The 16,145-nt window shown below is 40.2% G+C and overlaps 1 protein-coding gene across 3 annotated transcripts in view; it reads right to left on the bottom strand.

The window, feature by feature from the left end:
• The window catches only part of LOC101156257 (tetratricopeptide repeat protein 28), a 222,217-nt gene that overhangs the window by 39,542 nt on the left and 166,530 nt on the right, over window positions 1-16,145 (bottom strand). For all 3 annotated transcript variants that reach the window (XM_011479363.4, XM_011479364.4, XM_011479365.4), the window contains one exon: window positions 6,656-7,163. In XM_011479363.4, the coding sequence (XP_011477665.1) occupies window positions 6,656-7,163 (508 nt within the window). The remainder of the gene's footprint in view (window positions 1-6,655; window positions 7,164-16,145) is intronic.

Raw genomic sequence — 16,145 nt, 5'->3', positions numbered from 1 at the left:
CACAGAGACAGGAAGAGCGGAGATAAAAAAAAAAAAAAAGGACAGGGCATGGATAAGTGGATGAATGCTCACAGGTGGTCTGCCAACAACAACAACAAAGAGTCCTTCTGCTGATCTGCCTTCCTCTCTGATCCCACTGACCTTCACCTCTCCTTTTCCCCACTAAACCAGTTGTCTCTGCACCGTCCACAGGCACGAAATCTAATTCCATATTCTGCTTAAACAACAAAGTTAGCTCTCAACTTTTTGTTACATTGCACCGCCTCCTGAGTGTTTTGCTTCAGATCCTGTTTCGTGCTGAATTTGCAGATGTGCTGGAAAAAGGGCACAGTTGCACTGTGCGGAGGAATGCTGCAGCTTTTGTTTCATCTAACAACGCTGCAGTGAGTGGAAGAACAGCCACATATGGTAAGCTACACGAGGACTATGACTGTGTTTGACAAGGCCTCTAGTCCAGTTTCTGGCTTCGTCCCCAGTCATGAGTTGAGGGGGCCATGAAAGGGGAGGCGTGGAGCTTCTGAGGCTTTTCCAGCACAGAAATGTGAGGCTAAGCCAGAAAGCACTGAAAGAAATCTTAAACCGAGTAACATATGGCTGTCAGACTCTTACCTTTATAACTACTTCAATTTTGCACCAGAGTTGTTAGGCATCAACTTCCTCATTAGTAGAGAGCTGAAGATGTCATCTTCTTCACCCTCTTAAAACAAAACTTTTTAAAGCACTTTTTGAGCTTTTAGAAGTCAAACTCAAGCCTCCTATCCTTTCCTTTCCTCTCAGGCTAACAGGCTGCTGTTTTCACAAACAAAATAATCTCACTGCAGGCGGCTCTGGACCTTGTCTCAAAAAAAGAAAAGAAATTGCATTCACATCCAAGCGTGAGTGAAACAGTGATTTTGATAGTGATCATGCAAGCTGTGTACTGATGTTAACCCTTTTTTCTGTTGATTAATAAACCAAACAAAACCTTTCCATCATCTAAGAGTCCTTTAAAATTAAACACAAAGAAGTTCTCCATTTCAGGGGAAGATTAAAAATATGTTTTTATTTGAGTAAGTGGAAAAAAATGTATGTAAATATTCAAAAATTGTCATTTTGTCCTAAATGATGCTACTGGGTATACTACATAATCTGGAAATTAGGACTGCAGGATGTAAATATTACTTTTCTTACTCCCATAACTATCATTTAATGCTAAATGCACAGAAAATGTACAAGCTTTTATTAAAAGAATTATTAGAACTATTTAGTATATATAGTATTTACATTGAAGGGTGAGAACAAAGATAACATCACATTTTAAGTAAATCTGCAAGAATATCCTGCTCTTTCTTATGTCAAAGGTCACAAAACAAAAACCTATCAGCATTCACTGGGAGATTTGTAACATTTTTCTAGTTTCCTGAAAAAATGGATTTTGTTCAGATAGGTTTTGGATTTATTCATCGATATGTTTTGTTATAATGATAGCTTTATGAGTCTGTTAACACCACAAAATGTACGTTTTCTTTAATCTACATAAGCAAGCAAAAGGACATAATCTGTCTTTAATGTTGACCGTGGCGTCATTCAGACACAGCCGTGAGTGTGACGGCACCAGGCGAAAACGCGCTATTTGCATTTGATGGAAATTAATGAAGCATCACTACAACAGTATGGAGGATGAATACATCCCGAGGGAACTTTTAGCTCACGACTTGTTTCGGGTTTTTTTGTGGATTCTCGAGAATTAAAAATTGCAAGACATGAAGGATAATTGCGCAAACATTTGGTCACAGTTATTACAACGATCCTTCAAGCTTTGTAGTGTCATTCACAAACCTCAGAATCAATCTGCTGCTTGCACTTCACACTTTTGCTATTATTTAAGGTTATATGGAAATGCTAATAAGTTCTAAATAGAGGGATTTCTGAACAAAGTGGTACAAAAAAAAGCATCTCGGATGAATTTCACACAAGACACCAAAAGCATTTAGTTGCAGCTAGATGAATAGAAATCTCTTGCTAAAGTTCTTTTCATTTTTTTTGTATTTGTGATCCTTAAGATCTAAACACAGAGGCTCTTTTACTTTGCCTGATTCTCTGTTTATTTGTGAACCCCCCTGTCTGTTGTTTTCTTCTTTGTGTTTTGGTGAGCATCAGCAGAAACATTCCCCTGAGATGCAGGATAAAAGGAAGACTGTGGGGGGGAAGAAGAGCTTAATTAGGACTTCTGCTGCCAGCCCTTCCAGCTGATGGAGTCAACCTTTCAAGTGCCTTTTTGAGACACCCGGTCAGATGAGAAGGTGTGAGGCAAGAGAGGTAAAGCAACAACACAAGTCATTTCAAACCAAATGATTTAAAGTCTCTTTGAAGTAAAAATTCAAGGGAAATGATACCAATTAGTGTCTGTTTGGTGAATAGCAGTAAAGTGAGCTGCACAGGAGCCCAAAGCGTCAGTCCTATCAGATATTAAATATTGCTGACTAGGGGGCAAGTTGGCCAATAATGAATAATGAATGGGGCTGGAATGCACAATGTTCATATTTTTTATAGGTCAGATTGTCCTGAGCAAGGACTGCTACGACCGCTGGGCATCATGTTTGGATATTAGAGCATAACAATCTCCATGAAAGTGTATCTAAGAGCCATGTCAGCTGCTGCTTTATACATGCTGCACGCAACATTAACAGCAGGCTGTGAGGGCATAATAAAAGTTTCTGTTTCTGCAACTTTTGCCCTTCTTCTTTTGCATATTGTTTTCTGCTTTTGTGAATACTCATTACTCTTTATTTGATCCTCTTCTGGCACTTTTTTTTCCCCTCACTAGACAAAGCAGCTTTTTTTGTTGTTGTTGTTGAAAGAACATCCTGTCATATTCAGCCCATATTGTCTTGAGCTTTATTGCAATGCGTAGACAAAAGGAAAAACATCCCTCCACAACAAGCAAAATCAACAACAGTTGAGCAATTATGGACTGATGCTTCACAACCTCCACCTCTTTCTTTGTTATCTTCATTATTCAGCTCCTCTTAAATCAGCTATTAAAGGTAATTAAGCGATTCATCAAGTCAGTTTCAATTACTGGGACCTTGACAGCTGCAGATTACAATCAGTAGGGGAGGGGCTGGAGACAGAAGGAGTGAAGAAAGGAGAATCAAAAAAGTAAAGAGCAACAAAACAGACAAGAGGTGCAGGCAATACAGAGAAAGAGCAACAAGCTCCCTTCAGATGTTGGGTGTTAATGTGTTCACAGTGGATCCATGCCACTGTCCACTCCTCCAGCACGTTCTCCATCATCTGTGGTATCAGTCTGTCACTGGAGGAGCAGTAATATTGCGGATCATGATGAATAAAACAGTTCCCCCACTTTAATAATACCACATATAGCACAGGGATAAATTAGCTGTCTGAGCTCTCACTTGTAATAAAGTCCACATGTACTGAAGAATCGTAAACTCTCTGCTCACTGGGGACTTTAATTTATGACAACCAGTTACTGTGTGAGGTGTGTGTCACAACCTGGGACACACAGCCGACAGACTGGTTAAACCCCAGCCTCAATTTATGCTGAGACAGTTAACCCGAAATTTTGCTTGCAGAGTTATACCCATTAAATGCAATAATAATTCATTTTTAGGGCACTATCAGGCCTTTTAGTTGTCAATTAGAGTCTAGTTGTCTGGCTATTATCCTGTGTGTGATGTAATTATTGCGTAAATATTGATGAATTGTCATTGCAACACATTTCACGAGGTACTTAAACTCAGGAATTGGGTTTTTACAAGATTTACTGTCATTGTCTACTAAGATTAGCCATTAGTCATTTTAATTATAATAAGGTTTAAGAATACATAATGGTTAAATGAATGAAAACAAATGAATGTAACAAACCATTATAGGATCATTAGAGACCAGGGACACATGAGCGTATAATGCACCCAGTCAGTAATGTGGCAGAGATGCGATTGGTTGGTGACACTGTTGCTTCAACATCAGATTACAGCAGCTCTGGTCTCAAAGTTCAGGAGAACATTCCGATTCCGATTCATTTTTTTGTCATTTGTGCACTGCGTCGAACAAAAACAAAGTGAGGCAAATACTAAAGATGACGGATTAGAAAAAGACCACAGCATCCTCAGAAAGTGTGCAGACCAGCTGTCTCTAAAATATACTATTAATGTCTGAGTCCCCGCCTCCCCAACATGCACGCTCACACAAACACACAAACCTCAATCCTTCTGAACCTTTCCTATAATATCCTTGATTTTGAATTATTTGTCAAGGATTTGTGTCCGACGTCACTACGCACTATATAGTGTATTTAACATTTAGTGGCAGTGTCTGAATCTACAAATCCCTGAAAATTTCCCTGGAAATGTCCCAGAAGTCTCTGCGAAAAAGCACTGATGCTCATCTAACTTTTATATTATTAGAAGACAGTGGATTCATGAATAGTCTTTGTAAAAAGTTCAAGCTTAAAAAGTTTTTAATTCTGCAAATGAATTACGTCATATTTGGCTTAAAAAAAATAGAAAGTAGTGAGCATGTGTCTGGATTGAATTAAAATCCAGGGCACTGGAAAGTCCTGCACTCTATGTGGTCTTTTAGGGGTTAGGGAGTAGGGAGGGAATTCAGACACACCAAAATGTCCTTTAAATTAAACTGAATTATAGTTTTCCACCAGGCTACAAGTTATACGATAATTTAAAAAAATCTCAGAAGGTTAGGAGTTGTGTAATGAATTATTATAATAAACCACAACTGCAGTGAGTTTGCATTTCATTTTAATTACTAAAATAATGAATAAAAAACAATTCTTTTATTAAATTCTAACTTACCTGTACCTATCTGCGACAAACTGACTGTTTCCACAAAAGATTACAGCTTTACCCACCACACTGGGTAACAAATAATCAAGCAATCAAACATAGACAGATGGGACAATTCAACACCAACATTCAATTTGGGAGAGAAAGGTGCTTCTTTATCTGGACTGTGACATTGTCCTCAACAGCAGAGGTCAAAGTGGGATCTTAAAGGGAGATATCTGTTCGACTGTACCTGTTTTCTGTGAGCATCACTTTGTAGTGACGGGATAACACCCACAAAGACAAATCACACTAATCAATTGTGTGGAGAACATTGATGCCAAAATTAGTCCGCTGTCCCTGGGAGCTGGCCAGCTCTCATTAGCATCAACTCACACCATAAATCTTTGTTCAGAGTAACAGTAGAGGGCTCAAGATAAAACTGAAAGGTGACCTCTATAATAGCTTTAAAAGCCTGTTAACGATCGGATGTGACAAAGACTAGAATTATAGTCACATCTGCCAGCCAAAAAGTCGTTGAAGAAAATGTGTATTTCTAAGAAATACACATGTAGTAGTGTAAAGGAAATAAAACTGGTTCAGACACTTTCCATTTGTGACACTTTGACACCATGCAGTGCTAAATATAAGCAATAAAGAAACATGAGTGTTTCACTGCAGCAATGTTTGCAAGCTAAGCGACGAAATTAATGTGACAATTGTGGATTACAACATTCTCACATTAATGTACAAAGCGCGCATGATATGGTTACCATTCCATTTATAGGTTAAAATAAAAAAATTCAAAGTCATGTTGACTTAAAAGAACAGGAAATATTCAGAAAACCAATATTTAGAACAAGGACATTGGGGAGACAGTATACTGATCTAAAATATGGAATAAAGTGAAAAGACTAAAAATAAAATGGAATGCTAAGTAAATATTACAGATAATATGTAGAATTATTAATCAAGCAACATTATTTACCACATTCTAAGTAGATGATGTCACTGAACTTTGTGTAGGTAGTAATATGATTAAATGAGTGTTTGTGCAAGTAAAAATGATTGTGTATGTATTAATGTTTATTTAAAACGTAGGCTGTGCCTAATAATTATATGTAAAGATCATTTTCATTTTCTTTGATTAATGTACTCTGATTTACTTTTGTTGGTGTAGTGATAGGAGCAGATAATATAGTTTTTCTTCTTTCTGCTCCTTTTCATTTATTAACTGTTATAGTCTCATTTTGTATTGTTATTAAAGGAAATAAATGTTTCAATAAAATAACTTAGATAATCATGATCTTTATTTTAAAAAACCTTTTTCAGCATATTATTTACAAATAAACTGTTGAATGTGCTTGGTTATATATATGGGCTATATACTTGGTTATATATTTGCTTATGGGGCGGGGCTTGGGGCAGAGTGAGAGCAGTCGACTTTTTAATTGGAGGATTGCAGGTTTAGTTCCCGCTCCGCCCACCCTTGTGTCAAAGTGTCCTTGGGCAAGACACTGAGCCTCACACTGCTCCTGATGGTTATAGGTTGGCGCCAGTGTTCAGCACCACCATCAGTGTGTAGACGTGTGTGTGCATGGATGAGTGTGACTGTAACTGATTAGGGCCTTCTAAGAAGGTTGTAAAGCGGTGTATAGGTATACACCATTTACCACATTTTACAAAACAAACATTAGAGCCTGATGTAAGGTTGCAGTATTTCAGAAAACTCTCTTCCTGATGCTTGTAGTTCAAAAAGTAAAAGCTTCCAATCATTTTGTAACAAGGGTGTTGCCTCAAAGTCTGTAGAACTGTCTTTTTATGAAGCATGTATAGAGAATGAGAAATGGTTATAGATGGATACATACCCAAGTTGGACGAGGCCCTTCCCTCTGCAGCCCTGTCCTTCAGTCCCTCAGCAATAGACAGCTGCTGTTCATGATACTGCTTGGCCCTCTCCAAGTCTTGCATACATCTGGCGGCATGACCCAGCCCTGCGTAGGCTCTCATCTCGATGGACTTTTCCTCCAGCTCCTGAGCAAGCTCTAGAACATGCGTGTGGTAGGACATGGCCTTGTCAAAGTTGCGATGGTAGTGGTAGGCACTGCCTAGGTTACTGTAGGCCCTGGCTTCCTCCCGTTTGTTTTCCAGGGCCTTGGCAATGCCTAAATGTTGCTCGTGACATTGAACAGCGTTTTCAAAGTCTCCCATGGCGATGTAAACTGCCCCCATGTTTCCCAGCTCCCGGGCCTCTGACAGTTGATCCTTGGACTGCTTGGCCAGCAGAACGCACTGCTTGTGGCTGGCTAGGGCGTTTGGATAGTCCCCTATAGCTGTATACACATGACCCAGGCTGCTCAGAGCCATGGAGGCAGCCTGCAGGAAGACAGAAAAACACAACACAAAATAATGAAGTGTAAAGAAATAACAGCTAGATTCATGGACAATATTCACGACCAATTTTCAAGTGACCAAGTAAAAATAGGAATTACACAGAGCCTTGGGAGGTAAGAGCCTTCTTCAGATGTCCGTGTCCCCTTGCTTGACTGCTCTCAATTTAACTATATTGGAATAAAATTGTTTTTTTTTTCCTCATCAAGAACTTCATCCTATTTGCATTGCACCAACAGCAGTAAAGAGACTCTTTATCACAAATCAGGTTGTTAGCTCAACACCCAAGCTGTGGAAAGTCATCTAGTAGCTGATAGTAAAAACAAAAATCATTATTCTTTACAGTTAATCAAAAATGAATTTTCACCACCAGTATTCCTCTGTAAATTAGTCAATTTGTATTTATATGGTACTTTTCACAGAATATAATCACAAAGTGCTTTCCAAAATAAATGACAGCATAAAACAAAAAACCAAACACAGACAGTTTAAAACATCCAACACTGTAGTTACATTCACACCACCCTCTGCAACACGCATTCAAGCAACCACTTCTAATGAAAACTCTATGGCCGAATCCAAATTCTTCTCCTACCCCTCCGGCTTCTCCAATTGTAGGGGGCATTTGGAGGGATGGGGTGTTCAAAATAGTTTTTTGTGATGTCTAAATTAAAAGACACTATTTTTGCGTAACTCTAGGTTGGGAGGGCTAAATGTAGGGGTGGGGAGAAGCTGTAGGGGTAGGGGAAGAATTCGGATTTGGCCTGTGTAAACACGCGTATGCGTGTTTTGGGCTTCTGTGTTAAAAACCTTTGCATTCACGCGTCTCCACACAATTTTCTACAACAGTTTTTTGTTGAAAGTTAAACCCTAATTTTAAGCAATCAGGGACTCAGCTCTGATCGTGAAATAAAAAAAATGTGTTATTTTGAATTCACTGAATTAAATAATTTCAGTTTTTGCCCAGACAGACTTATATAACACCAAGTCTTTCGTAAATCTGAATAGAGCTGTGAAAGAAAAAGCCTGAAAAAGCCTTCATGAGATTTGCACAGCTTCGACACTTTACACTACGCTCCTTCCAAATGTAGGTTGCTAACATGCGCTAGAACTGGGTAGCGACAGTCCAGTGTGAATATCATGGGCTAAATGTGCATTCAAAAAGCCTGCATTTGGCACTTTAAGCACTTTCTGGAACACGCGTCACATGTCCGGTGTGAACGCACCATAACAGGAGCGGCTAAACGTGATGATTAAAGTTTAAACCACTATTATAGTAACATCAACTGAAAGCTTTCTAAATATTGGGATGGGATTATATACAGTTAAGTTCGCTTTCTTCCACTCCCTTTCAAGCAATCTATTGAACACGTTTTGACAGACTTAAAATTTTATAGTTTTATTGTGTCATAAACTATATGCAAAAGAGCTACCCTAATGTTTATTTATAAATAATTCAATATAACATAATTGAATTATTTACTAGTGAATAAGGACATATGTATATTTCCCAATCAATTTTATGTCTATTTATACTATGTTTGATATATATCCTAGCATAGATTTACATTTATGTTGTTTGTATTGTCTTTGTATTATCTCTGCTTTGATTTCTTGAAAGAAACCATTTCCAAATCCAAATCCAAAAGAAAAACTTCTGAAAGTTTTGCAGCAATTTAAAGGAAAGTCTACAAAGACAGTGCCGACCTCTTCTGTGACACACTCACCACTGACTTATCAACTGTAGATACAGGACACAAACAGTTGGGAGTTGGGGGTCAGTTGTCTTTGCATGAACAGATGTTCAATTAATCATGGAGGGACAGATAATCAAGCACATCCTTCCTGAGGTCCCACTCTGCATCTAGCAGCCAGGAATGGGTTTGGATGCAGGCCAGCGAAGAGGACAGCCACTCTGACAGTGAAGGCCACAGTAACCGCTGCTACTGCCCAGTTTAGAGACTCTAGAAAGTCGAAAGTCAGCAACTGCAAATGATGGACTTCTACAGCTGTGGATGTTTAGGAAAGCGCTTTTTGAAATGCAAGTGGTCTGTGAGTTTTCACTGTGAAGGAGTAAAGCAACAACACAGGTAGTGCCACCACTTTTAACTTTGTATATTTTTTAAACACTGTTTCACTAAAATCATCCAGATGAAAGTGTGAAATATCCCAGCAGGGAGAAGGTGGTGTTTTTTTTTTTACAGAGCTCTTGCAACACCTAATGAAAGAGTTGGACCCTTTGAATAAACCAAAGAGGAAAAAAATTCTCCCGGACACTGAAAGCGCTTATGAAGACAACCTCTTCCTTTAATCTTTCACACATTTGTTCTTTGTTATTTAATTTTACAAACACACGAAAACCTATCGTTCCTTTGTTTCACATTGCTGCTGATGCCTGGAACCAATTACCTGCTGACCTAAGGACTTCTTGCAGTTTTCCTAAGTTTTAAAGACTCGACAAGGCATTATATGAGCCCTGGGAGGCAATTACCCTCCGTCACAACTGTTGCCGTTTCATGTTTCTAGATAGCCTATCTAGAGCTGCTCAATTACATGTGCCTTTTGAAGCTCTGCTCCATCTCTCTGACACAGACTTCCACTTTTCTGAGCAGAAAACAGAGAATTCCTCAGCACTGTCTGTTTTCAGGCAAGTGAGGCTGAGGGGCACGGGGGGGGGGGGGGGGGGTGCAGTGTTCTCTCCAGTTGAGATGAGTAACTCTTGTGATCAGTGTCCCTCTAAAGTGAGACTGCAGCGCTGCGTTTTTCCTCACATGGGAGCCAAGATAGGCAGATAATGAGGAGGCAGCCTTTCCAGGAGGGCTGCACTGTTTGGCTGCAAGGAGGACACTGGGACCGTATGCATCCAGTCTCCATTCCGGCGCTGAAATCCACCACCACAACAGATTACTTTGACTCCCCACCAACATCCACCGCATGATCTCTCCGGGAGGGGAAATTATTCCCCCGAAATACATCATTTTTGCCAAAGTAGCTTCATTTTAATTTGATTTTTCCTGCCGCGCCTATCTGTCCTCCCTTCTCTTCCTCCCTTTATCTACCTGCCTCTCAATTTGACTGCAAAGTCACATCTGATTTTCTTTATAGAGTCCAATTCCTCTCCGGATCCAGCTTTATTTGATTGATGCAAGCCCCGTTTATCATAAAGCGTTGATAAACCACTGGGCATTATCTGAGAGCACATTCTGCACTAAGGGGCTCCTAATGAATGGGAAAGTAGATTCGGCTTAGAGGGAGAGAAAGGCGGAAAAGGACAGTCGACATGACATGTTTATCAGAATTGCTCGGCTCAGAAAACATTAGTGCGTCACTTTTCCTTGACAAGGACACTGGATTAAGATTCTTTGGTGGCTCTGCCCTGTCTCCCTTAAATGAATCTGGTTTTATTCTGTAGTGCATTAGAGAAATTGCTGCCTTAACAGCATATGCTTGATGCAATAGATTACCCAGAGCATAATGAGCCTCCCATGTCACCCAGCGGCACTCCTGCTGATGTTCAAGCTCCTAGTTTCAATGCAAAAGTCAGCCCCCCTCCCTTGTTTGTGTTTTCTTTCTTAACTTTCTGCTGCTCCACTGCTATGTTGTTTGTGTGGTTAGGCTTACCCTGGAGCTCCCTGACTATGTCTTTGAAAATACTCCCAATTTCACTTTGTACCTTTGAGGTCAGATGGAATCCAAACAAGCAAAACTGTCATAACAGGCCTGGTTGTCATAGAGATGACACCAGTTGGTGAGGACTCTGCAGACGATTACTTCCGTGCACAAGCTGCAGATTTAAGGTGTTAAAAAGCTCCCAGTTTGCCCTCTGTCCAACCAGCATGCCACAGGAAAGCAGGGCGACCCCTCACTTCAGTAAAGTGCTGTTAATGGGATTATTTGTAAGAGGAGAGGAGCTGCTTTCTCCTGGGAAGAGCAGATGGAGAGCAGAATGATTTCATTACCACCTAGGTGGAAACATCTTTGCTGTTTATTGTACCAAGTCAAAGGTTTGCATAGTACTCTCATAAAAGCAACAAACATGAATATTTCAAAGAACGAAAAATATTACCCTACAGGAACTTTGAAATGCAGATTTAAACCCCAGTTTTTGTATTTTTCATACTGACTTTTAAGTTATTTTTTAAAGATTCAAAGGCAACACTCTGGTTGACCTAAAATGACAAGCAAACAGCTCTGTACTTTTTAATGACAACATAAGGTGAATATTCTTCAACAGTGGGTCAGGTAAATGTGGAAAATATTAATTTTTTGAAAAGAATCAGGGATTTCTAAAGATACTTTGGAACATTTCCTATATCATTTATTCATTCAGTCATTCATTCTGAAAATGGCTTTTGCAGATTTTGCAAAAGAACATCATCGCCTTTGTCCGGGCTGGGGAGAAGTCACCACATAGCTGCCAAGGCCACCCGCTCAGGCCTCTGGACATCAGCACAACACTGAGAGTTAAAAGTTGATCTTGGAAAGCTACAGAATTTTCCAGAAACCATTGCCATTACAACCTTGCTGCTCATCTCAGAAGCTTCTAAGCAGATCGTTCTCCTGGAGTTGACTGTCCACTGGGAGAACTGGATTGACAAGGCAAATGAGAGGAAGAGGGCAAAGTATGCTGACTTACTAGAGGAGCGCCATAATAATGGTTGAAGGGCAAGGTGTGAGCCTATTGAGGTGGGATGTAGGGGGATCACAGGCCAGTCGCTTTGCAGGGCATACAACATTCTGGGCATCACTGGGGCCAGCAAGCGAAGAAGGGCCATTAAGGAGGTCACAGAAGTACCCTTCCCACCCCCAGAAGGTAACTGGGGGTGGGCAGCACTACCTGGACACAAGCTGGGATCTGATCAACCCCACCTGGGTTTGATCATGGGTCATGATGTTTGACAGACCCCAAACACTCATGACCCCAGGTAACATCACTAATGATGTGTCCAGGTTGCATCGCTATAGTTGATGTATTTTAAAAGTACAACTCAAGAAAAAAAAAGACAGATTGTTAAAAAAGTAATAATAATAAATCACAACACACGCAATTGTCATGCATGGGAGATAAAGCAACAATTATTAAATGAATTCTTGAAACCATATGATAGATTTGCTTATTTTTGGAGGTAAATTGTGTTTTTAATTTTTGGTAAACATAAGAGTCAATTGAAAAGGATAAGGGCCTTAGGCAGAATGCAACAAAAATGTGATGTTTTTTTTTTTGTTTTTTTAAACGAGGGACTAATTAAGCGACTTCATTAAGCTGTGGTGATTACAAATTAAAACCAGGTGTGAGCTATAAACATCTAACAGAAAACAGAAGCAGAGAAAATTTGAGTTAATGCAGCACAAAACCAATTTGAAATAAAACAAAACCAAACGTCAAAACAATACACAGGCAGAACGTTGAAAAACAGAAACATGCTCAGTCACTAAGATTCATTCACAGAACTATCCTATCAAAAGCCATATTCTGGATAACGTATAACTCTCAATGTGTTTAACAACAAACATTCACAGCTCTTTCTTTCTGTTGCCATCCATGACGCTTGCTGGCAAATCCTTCTCAACCAGTTTGCCATGTAGAGCTTGGAATGAAGTTCACAAATGTGGACTGGAGAGTTTCCAATGTCCAAAACAACATTTTCCATTTGAGAATGCCCATTTATTTGGCAAAAAAATCCCCACAACTTTAAATATGTTTAATCTATATCAAAAGGAAGAAGAAAAAATAATCAACTGTATCACTTAAGATGCACAACCTGAAGTGTCTATTTGTACAAAAAGAAATATTTTGCAACCATTGCAGAAAAAAAATGCTATTTAAGTTTCACACACAAACAAACAGTAACTAAAATATTCTGTTGCTAATGAGATGCCCAGTCTGACAGCTGTCTAATTAAAAGGTATTGTGGAGAGAAGGTCACAAGGACCAAGAACAGGAGTCTCCCTTAACAAGCTGAGTTCAGGCCTCTACAGGGGCTTGAAGAAATCAGGCTGTATTGGGGAGGGGGCACACTGAGGGGAGAGGTAGGATATAAAAGGCTGCAGGGGAAATTGCTTTTGAAAGATGAGAGAAAAAGGTGAGGGTGACTTTTGCATTTGCTCACTGCAATCCATTTTGGCAAAAAAAACTAACATCTGAAGTGTAATCAGCTAAGGCAGGAGAAACCCCGAAGAGACTGTATGAAGGAAGCTTGAAAGGCGCCGCCACATTTTTACGATGCACAAGCTCTGTGTTGGTATAAATATCAGAGTGAAGGTGCATATTGCAAGACACACGCTGAGGATGTCTGCATGGAGGAGGTGGGTGGGAATGGGTATCATAAAATAGGTAGGCGAGGTTTTATGGGTGCATGCGCCGCTCTCTGTGCTCGCACACAGAGATATGGATCCAATGGGAGTCACTATTAGATCAGCCATATGACTGCCTGTGCGCCATATCAAAACCGTCTGTTGCTTTAAGCTGGGAAATGTTCAGCTCTGCCAAGCGAGGGCAGGTACAGCTGTGCCTGATTGCTCACCGCTGCACACAATTGCAAGCAAACATGGAAACGCACATGTGAACACAACTGTGTTCCCTGGCTTTAAAGAGATTGTGTAGGCTGGCAGATTGTTCTTGTCGTGGGGAGCGACACAACCACACTTTGATATATTCAAAGTGTTTACATAAGTTTCACCATGAAGTAAATTTACCCAGAAACAGAATCAAACGATCCGACTGCCTAACCTAGATTTTGTCACTAAAACATAATCAAATATGATAATGTTGCTAAAAACCAACTAAGTGGCCTATATCATGCAAAATCGAGTTTTTTGAGCTTTTAAATGTTTTATAATGTTCATTCCCCTCGGAAACAACCCCCAAAGCGGTATTTTGATCCATTTACCCATTTCTGAGTTTTCCTCTAAAAACCTGTACTCTGAGCAGCAGCCCCTCCCAATCCACAGAAACGAGCAGGTCCTCACAATCATAATAGTAGGAAAGTGAGAACAGCCTCTTCTAGGAAGAGTCTGGGCTGCCAGCACTGCCCCCAGGCTATCACACACACACACACTTTCTTTGCAGAGCTAGCGGTGATCTGCACATCCAACTCCCAATGTCAAAGTGCCAAAGATAGCACAAGGGTTAAAAAAGTAATTTTTCATAAATGTTGTTTGCTCCTCTAAAAAAGCACCTTGGTTAGAGTTTTTGAATCAGAAGCAAACAAAAAATGCACAAAAAACAAAGACGAAAAGCAGTTATTTTGTGACAAAGAAATACGCTCGCAAGCCACAAGCTCGCTGCTCCGCTTGGACAGAGAACTCTCAGCAATGGGAAGTGGAGGTGAGGTTCCTCCACTCAAAACCAAACAGCTGGATAGCTCCAATGTTGCGTGCTAGTTTTGTTGCACCGTTAATGTTAGATGTGAGGGGCTGTAAGCTGGCGGGAGAGAGTGTAAACAGGTGGATGATGGGAAGCAGGGGCGGACTTACTTTGCGCATACTGTCCCACCTACAACTCAGTATTTATAATGAACTGCCGCAGCTGGGCAGAAACTATATCCTAGAAAACAGCACAGGTTGGGGTTTTTTTGGCTAAAAAATGGCATAATCACAATTAAAAGACCACTGGGAACACTTAAAATAGATCAAAAATTATCGGAGTGGGTCTTTAATGAAAGACCACTTTTTTGATACCACAAATGTAAGTCAAGATACACAGAATTCTCTGATATATCTGTTTTCCTTTGGGAAACGCTCTTGAAGAAGCACTCTTTTGTTTCTTTAGAAAAAAATAAATATGTGTAATCAGGTTAAACAGCTAATCAAATCAATTATCAGCAACAAGATACTGGTGAAGCTACTTGTTTCTGTATGACCCACGTAACCTGAAGCATGTAGATAAATGACGCCACAGGTCCTGGAGCTTGATAATCCCTTTGGCCTTCACAGGATGCACGCACAAGAGATTTATTGTCACTAAAGGTCAAAGTATGGATGAGGACCTTCATTACAGCTTCTGGCTTACAACAACAGATACTGTGCTCTCAGAAAGCATGTTGTCCGACCAATATCTGTGGAGCATCACATGGGATGAATCAATGATGGCACAGTATTAAACACGGTAATTTTAGGGAAAAAAGGCTTTTTTTTTAAGAGGGGCAGGAAGTCTGTGCTGTTGTGCAAAACAAAGGTATTTTCTAAAAAAAAAAAAACATTTAAGGATATAGTTCTCAAGTTGAGGGTAAATAAGCAGCCTGGTGGGGAAAAAAACGAGACACTAAGAAAAATTGAATCTGACAGTTTCCTTTGGTGTTGGGGGAAAATTTGACTGTTCCTTTTAGTTGGCATGGGGGTTTAATATTTCGAGCTCCCTCTTTTTGACAATGTGCTAACAATGTTTACAGAAAACAGCCTAATGGTAAAACAGGAAAAGAAGGCGAGGGTGGACCGGCAACCGGGCTTCCCAGCCCCCACAGCCCCGACATTAGAGTGGCTGTCCCTCGTGACAGGATGTCAGCATTGTTCAAATGCACAAACAGGCCTCCTGCCTTCTCATATAAACACGTGAATCTAAAGCCTGCTTGAGAAGGAAATTGAAGAGGTGGCACACAGGGGAAGTGGGGCAATGTGAATGAATCTTAATATACTCTAAATCAGAGCAAAGCCTTGAAGGGATGCACGGCGCTACTGTTTATTTCTGTACTAAAGTCAAATCTCCACAGGCGTAGCTGTGTGATGCCTGCTGGTGGAGGGAATCAATTCCTGAGAGACCTCGCGGTGACAGAAAGGGAAATCACAGGGGTGTTTAAAAGTCATTTGAAAAGGGATGGCAGGATATACAGAAACACTTTCCACTTTGCAAAGCCTCAACAAGGGGCAAAGCAAAAATCTCCTTCCACCAAGGTAATAGGGGTTGAGGAGCAGCGGCACTGCAGGATGAGACTGAAAATGACTGCATCCATCGCTCTGCTTCCAAGCTGC

The sequence above is a fragment of the Oryzias latipes genome, chromosome 9 (assembly GCF_053564925.1).
Source record: "Oryzias latipes strain Hd-rR chromosome 9, Olatipes_Hd-rR_3.1".
Lineage (NCBI taxonomy): Eukaryota > Metazoa > Chordata > Actinopteri > Beloniformes > Adrianichthyidae > Oryzias > Oryzias latipes.
The sequence above is the reverse complement of the archived record's forward strand: the minus strand, read 5'-3'. Positions and strand labels throughout refer to the sequence as shown.